At 41.9% G+C, this 19,511-nt stretch overlaps 1 protein-coding gene across 1 annotated transcript in view; it reads left to right on the forward strand.

The window, feature by feature from the left end:
* The window catches only part of CLEC19A (C-type lectin domain containing 19A), a 79,151-nt gene extending 60,241 nt beyond the window's left edge, over positions 1–18,910 (forward strand). Inside the window, exon 5 of the mRNA XM_082260985.1 lies at positions 18,808–18,910. Coding sequence (XP_082117111.1) covers positions 18,808–18,887 — 80 coding nt within the window. The 3' untranslated portion in view covers positions 18,888–18,910. The remainder of the gene's footprint in view (positions 1–18,807) is intronic.
* Positions 18,911–19,511: the final 601 nt, after the last annotated feature.

Consider the following 19,511-nt stretch of genomic DNA (forward strand, 5'->3'; position numbering starts at 1 on the left):
TCAACTGCCCCAGGAGACACAGGGCAAAGTGGTTCAGCAGCAGACACAATGCACATATCACTTTCGTTTTCCACTTGCCAACTGCCTAACGTACATTTACTGCGGCAAAGTGGCTCTATTGCGCGAAATCACGTATCTGTACGTCATTTCATGCAATAGCCACTAAGTTGGACAGAGGGGAGCCAATCAGAGGGTCCGGCGGACCAAATGTCCGCCTGCCACCTGCCATCATTCCCGAGAGAGACTGAATAGCGCTCTGCCTATGTAAACAAGACAGATTGACGTTCTGACAGGGGAGAAAATAGAGATGCTAAGCAGGAACACGGATCTCTGTCTTTCCCCAGTCAGAGCAACCCCCCACAGGTAGCAAGCACCCCCTAGGGACACATTTAATCCCCCCCATGATGTTAACCCCTTCCCTGCCAGTGTCAATAGTACAGTAACAGTGCATCATTTTAGCAATGTTGCTGTCCTGCTAAAAATAGCTGATCGCCACCATTACTAGTAATAAATAAATAAATAAATAAAAATGCCTTTAAAATATTCCATAATTTGTAGACACGATAACTTTTGTGCAGACCAATTAATTTACGCTTATTGGGATTTATTTTTCCAAAAATATGTAGCAGAATACATATTGGGCTAAATTAATGAAGAAATTTGATTTTTTACATTTTTTATTGGATGTGTTTTATAGCAGGAAGTAAAAAACGTTATTTTTTATTTTTTCAAAATTGTTGCTCTTTTTTTGTTTATAACGAAAAAAATAAAAATGTCAAAGGTGATCAAATACCACCAAAAGAAAGCTCCATTGGTGGGGAAAAAAAGGACATCAATTTTTTTTGGGTACAGTGTCGCATGACAGCGCAATTGTCAGTTAAAATAACTGTGGCAATACATTTTTAACCATAGCAGATTGCAGTACCACACCCTCACCACTGTGAGCAGATGATGCTATATTTAACATATCAACCTTTCCTGATGCATCATGGCAGCATACAATGGGTTGTGGCTCTGCCCCCTTAACCTGATAGGACTGGTTAACTATAAATCAAAGACAGATCCGGCTCGCAGCATTCTCCTTTTTGTCCTCACCTGATTAGGACTAGAGTCGTGAGGTATCTCTTACCGTTTGTAGCCCCAGCTAGGTTTAGCCTTTCCTGGGTGGAAGTCCTTCCTGTATAGTCTCAAAAAGAGCTATATGGTTGGAGCCCCATTCTGATGGTCTGGAGGGCATAGTTCAGCCTCTCCTGGGTGAAAATCCTTCCTGTACAGCCTCTACATGAGCTATATGGTTGGAGCCCCATTCTGACGGAGCAGGCCTGTCAAAGAAAACTTTAAACAAGCTTTGACGTAAGTGACAGCATTTTCCCTTTGCTTTCCATATGCTTTTCACCTCTTTTCTCTTTTTTTGTGGGCGTTTGCCATTTTAAAGATGGCTGCAGCAGTGCAAGTATACTCTGAGCATGAAAGGCAGGAAGTGATGCGGCTCCTGTGGCCTGTTTCCTGGCTAGACCTTTTCCAAGATGGCGATCTGAGCATGCACAGGCACTGATATCATCACTATTGTCAAAAATTGATAGTTTAAATGGTTTTATGGCATTTTTGGGCAACACATGGTGGACCTCTCTACTCGTGCATTCTGGATGCTTATGTGGTAATTGTTTGCAGGTATGTTTTCCTGTTTTATGGCATTCACCTAAGCTTTTCATATCTCCTTCTCAGTGTTGTTCTGGGATCATTGTGCTCCTTATGGCATTCACCTGGGCTTTTGTTTTCTCCTTCTCAGTGTTGCTCTAGGATCACTGTGCATCACTATGGCATTTCACCTTGGCTCTTCTTATCCCCTTCTCAATGCTTGCTATGGGATCACTGTGTCATGCTGTTTTTCATTTCAGTCTGTTGCTTTGCTCTGTTTCTATGGGGAACATTGCCCAGTCAGACAACCATTGCTTTTAAGGTTTAGGGATTAGATAAGTAGTGAAGATTGGGAAAAAAAGAACCAATATCTACAGCCCTGTAAGGACCTCAAGATGGAGGGAGCCCTCTAAAGGTCAAGACACGTCGCCATCTAACAGCAGACATCCAGGCAATGTTGATCAAGGTCACCTCTCGTTATCATTGCTTCCCATTTACAAACATCACAAGCTACCAGCCCTAATATTTGCTGCATTTGTGGAGGAGAGTCATTGCCTGCCAAGCTAATATATCAAGTCTGCCTGGAACAAGAAGGATACAGCCCTGCAAGGACCTCAGGTTGGAGGGAGCTTTCTAAAAGCGAGCTGGGTCTGTCTTTGATTTATAGTTAACCGGTCCTATCAAGTTGTGGGGGCGGGCCACAACCCATTGTATGCTGCCATGAAGATGCACCAGGAAAGGAAAATTACGGAAAAATTTGTATACAATTTTCTGTTTTACATTTTCATACATTTCAGTTTGAGCATTTAACCTATTCTCATCACCAGGTTCAAGTACCCTCTTATCCTTTAGAACGGCACCACTGTTGTCCCGGGCAACCTCTACCTCCAACACAAAGCGCTCCCTGGAGGTTTCTAGGGACCTCTGCATCCTTATATACTGTTGCTAGGGGAGATAGTAAACCCTGCTTAGAGGTCACCCCTACCTCATTAAATTTTGAACCTTGTTCAACTGACACAGCAGCAATTTTTTACTCAATATTAAGCATTACATTATCAGCTTACATTTTAACACTAGCCTCCCCACTGAACAGGGCACTGCAGCAAGGCAAGTCCTTTTCTGCACAGACAGTGGATCTCCCATTTGGAGTCACTTCCACTCCAGTGTGCACAGACACATAGTCAGTCTTTCTCACCCAGTCTGCAGACTTGACATCACAGCCATTGCTATGGGCAACCACCCTCCTCTTGAACGTCAGGTTAGCCTGTTGCTCATTCCAGGCACTCAGATCAGGCTTCCCAACTGCAGACACTGACCTTTTGGCTGGTCACGTCCCTTTGAACTCAAAACTGGGACAACAGGCACTTGGAGATAGCATGCTGCACAACCCCCCCCCCCCCCCCCACTGCACCACAAACCGTGCAGTTGGCTCGGTGTCTTGTCTGGGCTTCCCACACTGCTTCCTCTTGCAAGCTGAGAAGCCTGCACATCAATAACTGGTCTACTTACACCAGCATTGCTAGGGGCAACAGCCACAGTCTCCCTCCTTGGGAAACACTGTTTATGGCCCTCATCCAAGCGGTTACAACCCCTCAAAGCCACAGAGCAGGTTCTCCTCACCTGCACACACACCAAAAACTGTTCATGTGACAGATGAACTTACATCTTTTGCAGGGATCTCAAACCCAGATTACATCAGCCAGATCAGTTAAAAACCCAGTAATGATATCTGTCCCTTTGCTTGGGCAATAAAGACGATAACAAAAGAAAGACAAAAGGATAGCAAAAAGGACAAAAGAAGGCCAGCAGGCCAAACCACTGAATTCCAGCAAGGCCAAGGGAAGAGGTGCAAGGCAGTGGCATAAAATTATGTTTAAGCATTCAATCTACAATAGGAAAAGAGAAGACACATTCCTAATGATCACAATAGAAAGAAAATCTGGGCAAAGTAGTGCTTGTATAGATATATATCAATTATATTGTCATATAGTGCTGCTGAGATTTAATAATAGTGAAGTGGCTGAAATGGTTAAATAGAAACCTCGACATCTAAGGTAAATATATATATATTGTATATGCACTCAAAGGCAAAGGAGACCAGTAGGTTCACCAAAGTGTAAGTGGCATTCTAAATAATTATTGTGGATATAAAAAATTAGATATACCAGGTCACAGGCACGAAAAACCCCCAAGGCATTGTCTGTCAAATCTGGACGGATGGAAACCCTATTTTCCATCCGTTCAGCGGATCAGATGGGATTGGATGAGAACGAACAGGCGGTCCGTTCTCATCCGATTCCTCCAAAAAGAACAGCAGGGACCTGACAGCTCTGTCTCTGCACACAGCGCAGGGACAGAGCTGCCATCCGCCTGCTCAGCGGGGAATCCGCGGATCGATCCCCCGCTGAGAAAAACGAAGTCCGCCGACGGACTCCGTGTGTGAAAGGAGCCTAAAACCATTGTCTGTAGTGCATTTTCAAACCCTAAGGGCCCTTTCACATGAACGATCCAAACTGATCCGTCTGTCAGTTTTTTAGGCGGACCTGATCGGATCCTCTATGCATCCCTATGGGGCAGCGGATGTCAGCGGTGACATTCCGCTGACACCCGCTGCTATCCGATTCGGATCCTGTCCGTGAAATCCGGACAGATGGAAACCCTATTTTCCATCCGTCCAGCGGATCAGATCGGATGGGATCAGATGAGAACAGGTGGTCCATTCTCATCCGATTCCCCCATAGAGAGCAGCGGGGCTCTAACACCTCCCTCTCCGCACACAGAGCGGTGACGGAGCTGTCATCCGCCTGCTCAGTGGGGATCGGTGGATCGATCTCCCATTGAGCAGAGAACGGACCTTGTTGGCAGCGCAGCGTGTGAAAGGACCCTTAGGCTCTGTTCACATTTTTGCGTCCCAGATTGTGGGCAGAATGGTGGCACCCCAGGTGCGGCTCAATTTCCAATGGCACCCCAGGTGCGGCTCAATTTTGCCACGATTGTCACCCGTCAAATCACAGTAAAATCGTGCAAATAGAATGGAGGGACACCTGTCGCCCCAAAAGAAGTACAAAAACTTCTTGGAACTGACGTTTGAAGTGACGAATAATGCGCAGGCGTCCCGCGATTTGCCGTGATTTGGGATGCCAATATGTGAACGGAGCCTAATACCATAAATAATAATGTTATTAGATTTTTACTCCAGGAGTATATAATGAGTTTGGGAATTCTAGATAAAATCCTACAGTAAATAATACATTACAATTTACCTAAGCTCATCAGATTTTAGTCGAACATAATGTACTGGAGATTTTAGTCGATTGAGATGTACCGGAGATTTTAGTTGACTAAAATATGACTAAAACTAAAACAATTAAGATGACTAAAATATGACTAAAACTAAAATGGCATTTTAGTCAAAGGACTATGACTAAAACTAAATTTAAATTTGACGTCAAAATAAATATTGGGGCTGAGATTGTTCTTGCATTTGAGGCCCTTAACCAAGAACCCAATTTACCAAGCGGTTCCTTCAGGGGTGGCACAACATTTATGTATCCCCCCCCCCCCCCCCCCCCCGTGGGTCACACTTATTACTGTAAATACAGACAATAAAAGATATTTAGGCAAAAAATTTGGGGGAGCATACCCATGTATTTCTAAAGCTGCTGCAGCTATGAACCAAAGGACATGTATATTAAAAAAGAATAGCGCGCAAATGCAAAAGAAATAACTACCAAATCTGAAGACAATCCATAATAATATAAGATTATAATAATAAAAGATATTTGCACAGGAAATTAAGGGTTTTTTTTTTCAAATTTTGCAAGGCTTTTTAGTTCAACACTAAGGGCTCATGTACACTGCAACTTGTAAATGGCTGTTTAGGAGCAGTTGGGCGTTTTTTTCAGAAGCCCCTGAACCCATCTCTATGTTATCTTATCTGTCCATGTACACAGGGTCGTTTACAGTCATTTACAGGCAGTTGAGTTCAGTGACGTTTTTTGGAAAGCAATTATTTGCTTTAGAACGTGTGTTTCCTGGCGTTTCAAACACAAAAACGAGACCAAACGCGATCACCCACGTTTAGCGCTTGCGTTTTCAGGAGGCCTTTTTATATATATATATATATCTATATATATCTATATATATATATATAGATATATATTGTGCATATGTGTGTATATTTATATACACACGGTCACCCTGGCATGGCAGTCAGGTCACCCTAAACTCGGTCACCCTGACATGACAGAGTGGGGTCACCCTGAACACCGGTCACCCTGACATGGCAGAGTGGGGTCACCCTGAACTCCGTTCACCCTTACATGGCAGCTGCATGACCCCACTCTGCCATGCCAGGGTGACCGGTGTTTAGGGTGACCTGTGTTTAGGGTGACCTGACTCTGCCATGCCAGGGTGACCGGAGTTTAGGATGACCTGACTATGCAGATTTTGGGTTAGGGGTATACATATATATATATATATATATATATATATATATATATATATATATATATATATATACAGTGCCTTGCAAAAGTATTCGGCCCCCTTGAACTTTGCAACCTTTTGCCACATTTCAGGCTTCAAACATAAAGATATAAAACTGTAATTTTTTGTGAAGAATCAACAACATGTGGGACACAATCATGAAGTGGAATGAAATTTATTGGATATTTCAAACTTTTAAAAAAAATAAAAAACTGAAAAATTGGGCGTGCAAAATTATTCAGCCCCCTTAAGTTAATACTTTGTGGCGCCACCTTTTGCTGCGATTACAGCTGTAAGTCGCTTGGGGTATGTCTCTATCAGTTTTGCACATCGAGAGACTGAAATTTTTGCCCATTCCTCCTTGCAAAACAGCTCGAGCTCAGTGAGGTTGGATGGAGAGTGTTTGTGAACAGCAGTTTTCAGTTCTTTCCACAGATTCTCAATTGGACTCAGGTCTGGACTTTGACTTGGCCATTCTAACACCTGGATATGTTTATTTGTGAACCATTCCATTGTAGATTTTGCTTTATGTTTTGGATCATTTTCTTGTTGGAAGACAAATCTCCGTCCCAGTCTCAGGTCTTTTGCAGACTCAATCAGGTTTTCTTCCAGAACGGTCCTGTATTTGGCTCCATCCATCTTCCCATCAATTTTAACCATCTTCCCTGTCCCTGCTGAAGAAAAACAGGCCCAAACCATGATGCTGCCACCACCATGTTTGACAGTGGGGATGGTGTGTTCAGGGTGATGAGCTGTGTTGCTTTTACACCAAACATAACATTTTGCATTGTTGCCAAAAAGTTTGATTTTGGTTTCATCTGACCAGAGCACCTTCTTCCACATGTTTGGTGTGTCTCCCAGGTGGCTTGTGGCTAGCTTTAAACGACACTTTTTATGGATATCTTTAACAAATGGCTTTCTTCTTGCCACTCTTCCATAAGGGCCAGATTTGTGCAGTATACGACTGATTGTTGTCCTATGAACAGAGTCTCCCACCTCAGCTGTAGATCTCTGCAGTTCATCCAGAGTGATCATGGGCCTCTTGGCTGCATCTCTGATCAGTCTTCTCCTTGTATGAGCTGAAAGTTTAGAGGGACGGGCAGGTCTTCGTAGATTTGCAGTGGTCTGATACTCCTTCTATTTCAATATTATCACTTGCACAGTGCTCCTTGGGATGTTTAAAGCTTGGGAAATCTTTTTGTATCCAAATCCAGCTTTAAACTTCTCCACAACAGTATCTCGGACCTGCCTGGTGTGTTCCTTGCTCCATGCACGTCGCTAGCCTGTGAGGCTCTAGGGAGCGAGCGTGCGCCGCCGGAGGCGCGCTCCTGCTCCCGCGCGGTCACGGACCCCCCCGTGCGTGTGCCAGGCGGACCCTGCCTGGTGTGTTCCTTGCTCCATGCACGTCGCTAGCCTGTGAGGCTCTAGGGAGCGAGCGCGCGCCGCCGGAGGCGCGCTCCTGCTCCCGCGCGGTCACGGACCCCCCCCCGCGCGTGTGCCAGGCGGACCCGATGTCCGCCGGGCACTCGCGATCTTCCGTTACACCGGAAGAAATGCAGGCGGCTAATGTAAACAAAGCCGCCTGTCATTCTTCCCTATGTAAGAATGGAGATCACACGGTTCTACTATGTAGGACCGTTGATCTCTGTTCTTACACTAGTAGTCACAGCCAATCACAGTTAGAAACACGCCCCTAGGGACACACTTAACCCCTCCCTCTCCAATAAAGTTAACTCCTTCACTGCCAGTGTCATTTTTACAGTAACAGTGCATATGTATAGCACTGATTACTGCAGTAATGTCACTGGTAACCCCAAAAGTGTCAAAAATGTCAGTCAAGGGTCCGATCTGTCCGCTGCAATGTCGCAGTCCCGCAAAAAAAATCGCAGATCGCCGCCATTACTCGTTAAAAAAAAAAACAACAAAAATGACAGAAATCTTTCCCTTAGTTAGTAAACGCAATAACTTTTGCGCAAACCAATCAAAATACACTTTTTGCGATTTTTTTTTTTACCAAACATATGTAGCATAAAACAAATTGGCCTAAAATGTAAAAAAATTTAGATTTTTACATTTTTTTTTTTGGGAATGTCATCTAAAAAAATGTGAAAAATATTGTTATTTTTGCAAAATTGACGCTCTTTTTTTGTTTATAGCGCATGATAAAAAATCGCACAGGTGATCAAATACCACCAAAAGAAAGCTCTTTTTGTGGGAAAAAAAGGACGTCAAATTCGTTTTGGTACAGCGTCACACGACCGCGCAATTGTCCGTTAAAGTCACGCAGTGCCGAATCGCAAAATAGGCCCTGGTCAGGAAGGGGGTAAAATCTTCCGGGGCTTAAGTGGTTAAACGGACCTCTGAGACTATTACAGTGCAGGTGCATTTATACGGAGACTTGATTACACACAGGTGGATTCTATTTATCATCATTAGTGATTTATGTCAACATTGGATCATTCAGAGATCCTCACTGAACTTCTGGAGAGAGTTTGCTGCACTGAAAGTAAAGGGGCTTAATAATTTTGCACGCCCAATTTTTCAGTTTTGTATTTGTTAACAAAGTTTGAAATATCCAATAAATTTCGTTCCACTTCATGATTGTGTCCCACTTGTTGTTGATTCTTCACAAAAAATTACAGTTTTATATCTTTATGTTTGAAGCCTGAAATGTGGCAAAAGGTTGCAAAGTTCAAGGGGGCTGAATACTTTCGCAAGGCACTGTATATATGTGTGTATATACATGTGCGTGTGTGTATATATATATATACATATATATACACATATACATACACATATATATATATATATATATATATATATATACATATATACATACACATATATATTTATATATATATATATATATATATATATATATATATATATACACATATATATATATATATATATATACATACATATATATATATATACATACATATATATATATATATATATATATATATATATATATATATATATATATATACACATATACACACAGGTTCCCATATATTCCACAGGTCACCTCTGCTCCCCATCCTCACTTCCATTTGTCACCTCTTCTCTCCCCCTCACTTCGATTGGACAAATCTGTTCTCCCTCTCACTTCCTCTGGTCGACACTGGTCACCTCTGCTCTCCCCCTTTCTTCTACTGATCACCTCTGCTCTCCTCCTCACTTCCACAGGCTACCTCTGCTCCCGCCCCCCCCCCCCCCACACACACACACACCATCCACTGGTCATCTCTGCTCTTCCTTCTCACTTTTGAGCCTACTTTACCACTTGAGCTCTGAAAGGTTTTACCCGCTTCATGACCAGGCCATTTTTTGCTATTTAGCACTGCGCTATTTTAACTGGTAATTATGTGGGCATGCACTCTGTACCAAAACACTAACAGATATTTATTTTGGTGCAATTTGATTGCCCTTTATTTTTTGCTATATAAACTAATACAGACCAAACCTTTTGAAAAACAAAAATGTACTTTCTGCTATAAAATCTATCCACTAAAATTTTTTTTAAAAATCAAATTTTTAATAAATTGTCGCCAAAGGGCCAAAGGGTGAGATGCCTGCCTTTACACACACATGAACTTTAATGGCATCCCAGCCTTAGTCTGTAGGGTTCATTATTGAGTTGGCACACCCTTTGCAGCCATAACAGCTTCATCTCTTCTCAGAAAGCTGTCCACAAGGTTTAGGAGTGTGTCTATGGAATTGTTTGACCATTCTTCCAGAAGCACATTTTTGAGGTCAGGCACTGATGTTGTACAAGAAGGCCTGGCTTGCAGTCCCCACTCTAAATCATCCCAAAGGTGTTCTATCAGGTTGAGGTCAGGACTCTGTGCAGGTCAGTCAAGCGCCTCCCCCCCAAACTCACTCATCCATGTCTTTATGGAACTTGCTTTGTGTACTGGTCAAAATCATTTGGCGGAGGGTGGATTATAGTGTTGGGGTGTTTATTAGGGGTTGGGCTTGGCCCTTTAGTTCCAGTGAAGGGAACTCCGTAAAGGGAAGTCTTAAGAAGTCAGCATACCAAGACATTTTGGACAATTTTATGCTCCCAACTTTGTTGTCAACAGTTTTCGGGATAGCTCCTTCCTGTTACAACATGACTGCGCACCAGTACACAAAGCAAGATCCATAAAGACATGGATAAATGAGTTTCTCATCCAACATCAGTGCCTGGCCTCACAAATAAGCTTCTGGAAGAATGGTCAAACATTTCCAAAAACACACTCCTAAAGCTTGTGGCCAACCTTCCCTGAAGAGTTAAAGCTGTTATAGCTGCAAAGGGGAGCCAACTCAATTTTGAACCCTAGGGACTAAGACTTGGATGCCATTAAAGTTCATGTGCGTATAAAGGCAGCCATCACAATACTTTTGACAATATAGTGTATATTGTCACAGCATTCAGTAGGTGTCAGCTGGCGTTGGAGCTTACAGGGAGCATTGGCATGACAAATGGCCCAAGCATTGGATAATAAGAGGAGATCACATGCTTCACCATATGTTGAAGCATGGATGAGCTTGGCTCAATCCCAACTCAGTCTGAACCCAGTTCAACAGAACCCATCAGAAGCTGTCACAGGATCACATTCCCACCAAACCTGCAATCTCTGCCCCACACAAAGGAGCTGATGAAGCCATTGACCTAAAATGGCGACATGGCTATATTAGGTCAATGATATTGACCAAATATGGCCATGTGGCTACGCTGGGCCAATAAAGTCATGAGCACTTCTTCGTTTTTGTGTACATGCATTGACCTAATATGGCCATATAGACATATTAGGTCAAATAAGTCATAAATATCCTTACCTCTTTGTGTACATTAACAACAAAGAAGATGGCCACTGCCCCCACCTATAACTGGCCTTCATAGCAAAGAACACATGGAAGGGCAACGCACATGAGACAAACAGATACAAATTCCCAGTTCAATTTGCCAACCAGTCTGCTTACCAACCAAATTAACCTGTCGAACAGTTTGCGTCAAAACAGGGGTTTAGTTAGCACACATTTGCAAACGCATGTGAAAGCTGCAGGGCCACTTCACGGCTCCCTGTATTACCTGCAGTCCTAGCTCTAATGAATTTATAAGAGTCTTCACAGTGGAAGCACATGCAAGCTAATGGATAGATAGGGGGCAGGTGAGCCTGGAGGTGGCCCATCCCTCCTGAAAGGTAATTGGGGGCATAATGGAGGCCCAGCTGATAGTATTACAGCAAAGGAATCCAGTATGTCCACTCACCAGTACACATTAACAACAAAGAAGATGGCCACTGCCCCCACCTATAACTGGCCTTCATAGCAAAGAACACATGGAAGGGCAACGCACATGAAACAAACAAAAATAAAATTCCCAGTTCAATTTGCCAACCAGTCTGCTTACCAACCAAATTAACCTGTCTAACAGTTTGCGTCAAAACAGGGGTTTCATTAGAGCTAGGACTGCAGGTAATACAGGGAGCCGTGAAGTGGCCCTGCAGCTTTCACATGCGTTTGCAAATGTGTGCTAACTAAACCCCTGTTTTGACGCAAACTGTTAGACAGGTTAATTTGGTTGGTAAGCAGACTGGTTGGCAAATTGAACTGGGAATTTTATTTTTGTTTGTCTCTTTGTGTACATGTAGCTCTGGGGCAGGCAATATGGGATGTGATTACGTGACAGCTTCCCACATGTTCTGGAAAACTGGGTTTTCGACCAAGTTAAGACCAAACCCAGCTCATCCCTACCCGGAGGCATCAGGTTGTCTACAGCAGCTGAAGTAGGAGCAGTTTGGGTGCTCTGTGCTTGTGGGTATAACTGGATCAAGAGATGGACTTTAAAGAGCCCCCTTACTTTTACCTGAATTGGCACAATGACAAGGTTTCTTTTAGCTCATCATATTCAAACAAATACAATTTTTACCTAGAAGAAACTGAGTATGCACCTTTTTACAATTGCATCTCCCTTCCCCCAGGAGAAACAACATCTGCATCAGTTTACTGTTACCAGAACCTAATGCAGTAAATGTCTCTTATCAAACTCATACCAGGCCTGGCTGTCTGCACAGCTACCAGAAATCCCCCTTAGTGAGTCTGATAAGCAATTTAGTAACTCATTCAGTGCCAGGCACCATCAGGCTGCACTCATTTAAATGAAGGCAGACAGAATGCATGCTACTCTGCTAGGTATTTATCTCGCTGCTGTCAGATCCTTCTGCTTTTTATGACATAGGGTTGTATTCCATCACATTCCAACCTTCAGATTTGTAAGCGTGTTACTGTAGAAGGTGACATTATGCCTCTGTGCCAATACAAGCTGCAGCTGAGGGCGGATGCTTGACACAGATCTCTATTAGCATATTCTATCTAAAGGTTATTCATTTGCATACCTATCACCAGGCCAAAGGAATTCACTGTCATATCTCATTTTTTTAAAGTATTTCACTCATTCTCCTATGTGTCTCTAAAGCAATTAAGCCAGTAATATTAATTTGTTATAGCAAAACCTATGGTGTTCCTGTATCAATTACACAGCAGCTGTTTATAGATTGCCATCATTTTGTCAAAGCATTTTAGGATCTGTATGTTCTCTTATAAAGGTTCATTAAACTATTGGAAGGGAACAAGGTATATATTTAGTAGTATATATTTAGTATGGGGATGCAGCAGTAAAAAGAGAATCTGATGGTGTATATCTCCAGTCATTCAGTTAGCAAATATGTTTATAAGACTATTTGAAGGATAAGTTCACCTTTCTGAACATGTTACACCAATAGTTAGGGGTGTAACATGCGATATGTTCAGCATCTGCCCCTCCCCCCATCCATTTGACAGTGGGTCAGGGATCGTTTCCCCCGCACCTGCTGTCACAATTCACAAAAGATTGTGGCAGTGTGATCTCTGTGAATCAGTGAACTACAACTACCGTCATCCTTTGTGGCTGACGGCTTGTAGTTCTCAGTGAACTACTAGGGTGCTGATGAGCGCTGTAGGTAGTTTATTGAGCTTCCTGTCATTCAGCAACTGCCTGCCCATATTGGAGGTAAGGGCAGACAGCTACATAGTCTGCATGAGCCTGGCATTACACCCACTATCTGCTGATTGTTGTAGCAATGCTTTACAAGCTCCTAAGAAAAATAATACCTGCAAATAAAATGTGTATTTACTGTATTTTTATAAAGATAAACTTATCCTCTAAAGTGGAACTTAACCCTCCTATCCTTTACAGCCAAGGAAGCTGCAATCAACTCTGATCAGCAGTTGTCATGGTGCTATACATGTGATCAGTTATGACACCAGTAATTTGATTGACTTGACAGTTTAACTGAGAGCACAAGCAGCTATGACACTTCTCATTAGTGGAAGGCCTTGAATATAATAGTTTTAGGAAATAGGTAATGGTTTTAGTTCCATTTTAGGTGTATCTAAACCCATAAACCAAAAAAAAAAAAAAAAAAAAATTAAATTATTGCACCATATTAGTCCCTAGGTGTGCTGGATGCATTCGTTTTTTTCAGGTCTTTTCCCCTTTTATTTTCACCCAACCTGATCTAGTATAACAATGCTGTATCTTTGGAGGAGCAGAGTTGTCACCCCAGGCTGCCCTGAAAAATAACAAAGGTAGAAAATCTAGCGCATGGACTATGCAAGAAGGTATAGGGTGGAGCTCTGGCACTTAATAAACAATCAGATGGACGACAGTTAATATGCACTGAATCAGTGTAATAAATTACATATGAGAATGGATATAAAAAAAAACCAACATAAGGAGGCTGACAATTGGACTATATATACACAAGGGAAAATGGCTCTATAGGATATGTTATGGGCAGAGTTATTAAAGTCCATTAAGAGTCCATAAAGGTACAACCAAATACACGTCCTGTATAGTGAAGCACTAGGGGCTTCCGTATTTAGAGATAAACCGGTTCTGCAGGAAAATAAGTGAGAAAAAAGAAGTGCCACCTAAGTGCAGCATTAAAACAGTGAGGCCTGGGGTAGTATTGCAATTTTATCTCAATTTTTGTTGTGCATATTGTGTTGGATGCCAATCTGAAGTTATTTGGTTCATTTGTAGCTGCTTTATTTTTTCTCTTATTTTTACTTTCTTATTTTTATCCCTCTTCTGTTTTTAGTTTAATATTGCTGTATTGTTAATGCTTTTTAGCTGTTTTTATTACAAAGTTTCATACTTGTAGCATCATGGCACATGCAGTCCTACAGCCATGGCTCTCTATACATTGCTCCCCTTGCCTATAAAAAGGTCCTCAACAGCTGCTTGCTGTTGATTTGGACTGCAAAACACTTTTTTTCACATACCCTCTTTAAATGATTTTAGGATATATTTTGCTTTAGCATATCACAATTTCAGAGTAATTAATTTAAAGAAACAATTTGGGAAACTCAATAAAGCATTAATGTCACTTTTCTGTTGGTAGTTTCTTTTAGAACTACCTACGCCTATTTCAGACAAGCAATTATGCCAGTTTTGGTAACATTACTGATTTGTGCACCAAATTTGGGAAATTCTAACTACAACCACTTTAGGATTCTGTCAGTCTGGCAGTGATAGACTCATAAAGAATACACCAGTTCACAGATTAGGAAAGTGGTTGTAATTACAGATATGCCAGTGCTCAGTGTGGGGCTGGGCATATCTTTGCTGGTAAACTATCATGAATGTGACAGGATTTTATCCCCAACCCTATTCAGGGATTACTGGGCCAAAAGCTAAATTCAAACAAGGGGGGTCCTATTGATGTCAATACCCAAATATGGCAATGCCTATATTTGGGAAATTTCTTGAATCACTCATGGGGAACTAAAAAATTGGTTCTCCATCAGATCTGCCTTACTTTTGCTTGAGAAAAGATGGCAGTGGGCTGATTTGAAAGCCACTGTTAGAATGAATAGTGGCACTGCCATGTGCTAGCAATCGATAGCAAAACAGACCTGATGGAGAACTCGTCTCTCAGTTTTCTTTTAGGCTCTGCCCATCCAGTGACTCAAAAGACTAGTTCGATATTAGGGGCAGTGGCCAGGAATGGAGCACGGTGAGGAAGCAGTGTCCATTATGGACACGTTGACCTCAGTGCTGGGCTCTGACAGATTCACGTACCTGTTTCTGACAGGCACATAAACTGGGGGCAAGCGACACCCTTTATGAATTGCCTCCAATGTCAACTAGTCTATTTAGGGCAAGGTAACAGTGTCTCTGGAAAAGACACCCCTGACTCTTCTATACTTACTTTACCTTCCTCTATGTCATAGCTGCTTTTCTGTTAAGCTGTTATTCAGACAACACAATATGAATTGTAGCTGCATAAAAAACACATCTTCAGGACTATAATAACAAAATGACATTTCTTTTGATGTCTGATTTACTGGTATACTGTAAATAACCTGAATTGCCAGTGGTATGAATAGATATGAATCAGCAAGATATGTTTTGTGTGGGTGTACCAAGTCACAGTTTGCCTATTCAGAAAATTTCTAGCTCTGAAAATCTCTGTGCGGAGAAGAATGAGTATTGCCGCAAAAACCTAAAGCCTAGTACACAAGGGCCAAATGTCGGGTGACATCAGCTGGTTCAATAAAAACCGCTAATATTTGGCCCGTGTGTATGGCAGCCAGTCCAAAAGAAGCTGATAGTTTAGCTGGCTTCTGTTGGATGAGCATGCTGGAAAATCAGCCATCTTAGCCAATGGTTGAGAGCACTGATTGAAGTGTTTTGGTGGGGAGGTTATCCCCCTGTCAGAACACAATAGAATAGCAGGGGAGATTGCTGTACTAACATCGGATTGTTAGTACAGTTGCTCCGGTTGAACAAAAAAAGAAAACTAGTTGTGTGTACTAGGCTTCAGGATCCCAAGTCTCATGAGAATGCACTTCTTATTTAGGGTCTATGGGTTTTCCCATGGGAAGACTAAGGGTTTGATTTACTAAAGTACAAATTACCACTGCCCCCATCTATAACTGGCCTTCACAGCAACAAGCAAATAAAAGGGTGACTCATGTGAAATAAAACCAAAGACAATTTCCGTTTCACCTCACCAGCCAACCTGCAACCAACCAAACTCTCCTGTCAAGCAGTTTGGGTTAAAAACAGGGGTTTCATTTAGCACACATTTGCAAATAAATGCGTAAGTTGCAGAGCCACTCCATGGCACCCCAATATTATCTTCAGTCCTAACTCTGAAAATTTTGTGTAAGAGCCTCCATAGTAAAAAGCACATGCATTCTAATAGATAGATAGAGGGCAGGTGAACTTGGAGGGAGCCCACCACTTCTTAAAGGCACAGGGGCAGGCTGGACACCCAGCACCTAGCGCAATGGCAGCAAAAGTGTCCAGTGCATCCCCTCACCAATATTACATCAGTATAAATTGCCCCCACCTATAACTGGTCTTCGTAGCAAGGAGCACATGGAAGGGTGATGCATGTCAAACAAAACCAAAGAAAACTCCCAGATTACCTCACCAGCCAGCTTGCAACCAACCCAATTCTCCTGTCTAACAATTTGCGTTAAAAACAGGGGTTTAGCTGGCACACATTTGCAAAAACATGCGTAAGCAGCACAATCTGGTGCAGCAGTGCATGATAGCCAGTCAGAATCTAACTTAAGCTTGTTCAAACAAGCTTTGACAAAAAAAAAAAAACTGGAAGCTGATTGGTTTCTTTGCAGAGCTGCACCAGATTTTGCAATGTCCAGTTTTAGTAAATCAACCCCTAACTGACATCACCAGTGCCTACATAAGCGAATCAAAGTCAGGATCTATGGTAAATATTTTAATGAAGTAACCCCTGGCAGGAAAAGAAACCCCCAGCACCAGGATGGACTGATATTACCCCAGGGTGGAGCCATGGCTTTAGCGGAAGATTGAAATAAGTTGGACACCAGTCACTTTTTGTCTTTTCCAGGTGTTTATTTACTCCAGGCTCGCAGGAAGCTTGGGTTAGGGGGTTCAGGTAACGCCAGCAACATGTTTTCCAGTCTTCAACCACACTTCTGCTGTAACAGTGCATAAACAGAGCATAGACCACAGTTTATTACAAAAAATAAGGACCATCAGGCAACCACTGGCTGCACTTTAGAGCTCCACAGCCAAGACAAGCAGTGGGTACATCAATGCATCCTCTGCAAGGAAGTACTGGGATACCCTGAGGGTAAGACCCATTCCCCTCCAGCATGACTTCTTCACTTAGCTCCCTACCTCTGGTTCTGTATTCTTCTTAGCCAGGCAAGACAACTTCAGAATGCTTTTGCTAAACCTAAGTAGGCCTCTGGCCTAACCAGCACATACTACTACACATACGTCCCCAGGTCACAGCCCGGGGAGAAAAAGAGATCACCAGGCCTCTCCCCAAATATTTATATCCTTCTCCAGCATGCACCTTTGACAAAAAACCTACTAGTGGTTAGTGAGGAGGCACGTAGATATTCATAACCAAGCATTGCTGCAGCTACCCTGTCTATTGCCAAAGGTGCCAGGGACACCTACAGGCAACAGTCAGGAACAGCAGCAACACTGAAATTAGGGGAAAGCCAAGCGAGATGCTACAGATTAGCCTGGGTAGATTACTACCCAGAAGACATACATTTAACTAATCACACTTATGGCAGAGTGGCTACATTGCCTATTACTTTTTTCAGGTTTTAGTTAGAGAATTTACATGGGGAGTTGGAGGCCAATAAATAGAGGGAAGTTTTTTTTAGTTTATGGTGGAGTGGATGGGTGGATAATGTCATGATCTACCCTAATCCAGTCAGAAAACGCCTTGTATTTAATGAAAAACAATTACAAGGCATTCTCTGAAAGATGGCAGTGCCGCGCTAGTGAGCTGCTGCACAAGCAGTTGGGAAAGGGTCTGTTCAGGCTTCAAGGAAAGGTGATTTAACCAGGCTGTCACCTGAGAGAGGTAATAAAAGACAGTAAGTAATTAGGCAGAAGTCTGTACAGCCCCAAGCTGAGCAGTTTGTTTTTTCACAGAGATAATGTGGTGACTATGCAGGGACACACAGAAAATATCTATTTGTTGTTTTGACGCTGAAAAGTCCTGCAAACATAACCCTTTGTATGATTTTTTTTTAACTTTACTTTTGAGTAAAAGTGGACCAAAAGCTCCGAAATGTACTTCACTGGCTGGACTGAAGTTCATGAAGTTCATGAAATATGCTACACTTTAGCTGAGTCTTTACACAATATTCTGCGAAAAATACTAGACAGCAAGTCCCCTGTATTTTGAAAAGTATGATTCCTACTATACCGTTTTAATGTTTAATGTAATTCATTACATAAACTATAGAAATGTACATCCACATTATCATCACAACTAGCAGGAAAGTCTACAAAGATACAAATAATGCAGCTATACAATCATATATTTCATATAAGATCAAGGTTAGTACATTCCTAGAACATTTACATATTTATGCATCGATGTTGCCAAAAATGTTTTACATTAACCACATTGTAAATAATGTTTAATAGATTTATTCAAATAATATATATTGTAGTCCACCGGGAGTATATATTGTTTTTTTAAATTAGGATATTATCTGTTGTTGTCTAGGTGAGGTTGATGTTTCTTTTGATAACATACATATTTGAAATGTTATGCTTTAGCTGTATTAATTCATATTAAACATTTTTAAATGGTACTGTTATCTGTTTTCTATTACCAGCTTTGCGGTCTTGGAATGACAACAGCTGCAGTCGCGAGTTTCCTTTTGTCTGCAAGATTCCATCTATGGCACACATGTGACCACGCTGGCGCTACCCTCATCTGGTGCTACCCTCATCTGGTGCTACCCTCTCAAATGTTTACTCCACAAAATCTTACATGATATATAACCTTCCCTTTCCTATTGAAGGAAAAGTTACTACCTAGTATTATCTTGGTCACTTTATGGAAGGACTTTCCCAAAAGCAATTCCCAAGCCCAGTAGTAGTAATAGTATTGGAGAAGAATTAAGCCCATAAAGTCAACATTGATGTTAATGCAACAGTGATTAAGTCATTCCCACTAAAAGTTCTAATGTTTTAATTAGGAAAATTTGAGTATTTTTTAAAGACAGAATGAAAATGGGTATGGTTAAGCACTTCACACGCATTGCTCTATCTTGGTGTAAAATGGTGGGAAATAAGTGTGGTCCCATTTGTCCAGATTTTCAAGTCTTTAAAGTAGATCAAAGTCCTAACTAGATTTCACTTAAAGTACAGCGATCCCCAAACTATGGGCATTAAACACTTCACAAATTCTTAACAAACAGTAAAATAGCTCTATAACAAGGCATGCCTGACCTCTCTCGATGCTTTTATGTGAAGGTATTGATTCTTAAAGAGCCTCAAGGGTCATAACAAAGGTTCTAAACTCCGGTCTCAGTCA

This window comes from Pelophylax lessonae, assembly GCF_965119305.1.
Source record: "Pelophylax lessonae genome assembly, chromosome: 6".
NCBI lineage: Eukaryota > Metazoa > Chordata > Amphibia > Anura > Ranidae > Pelophylax > Pelophylax lessonae.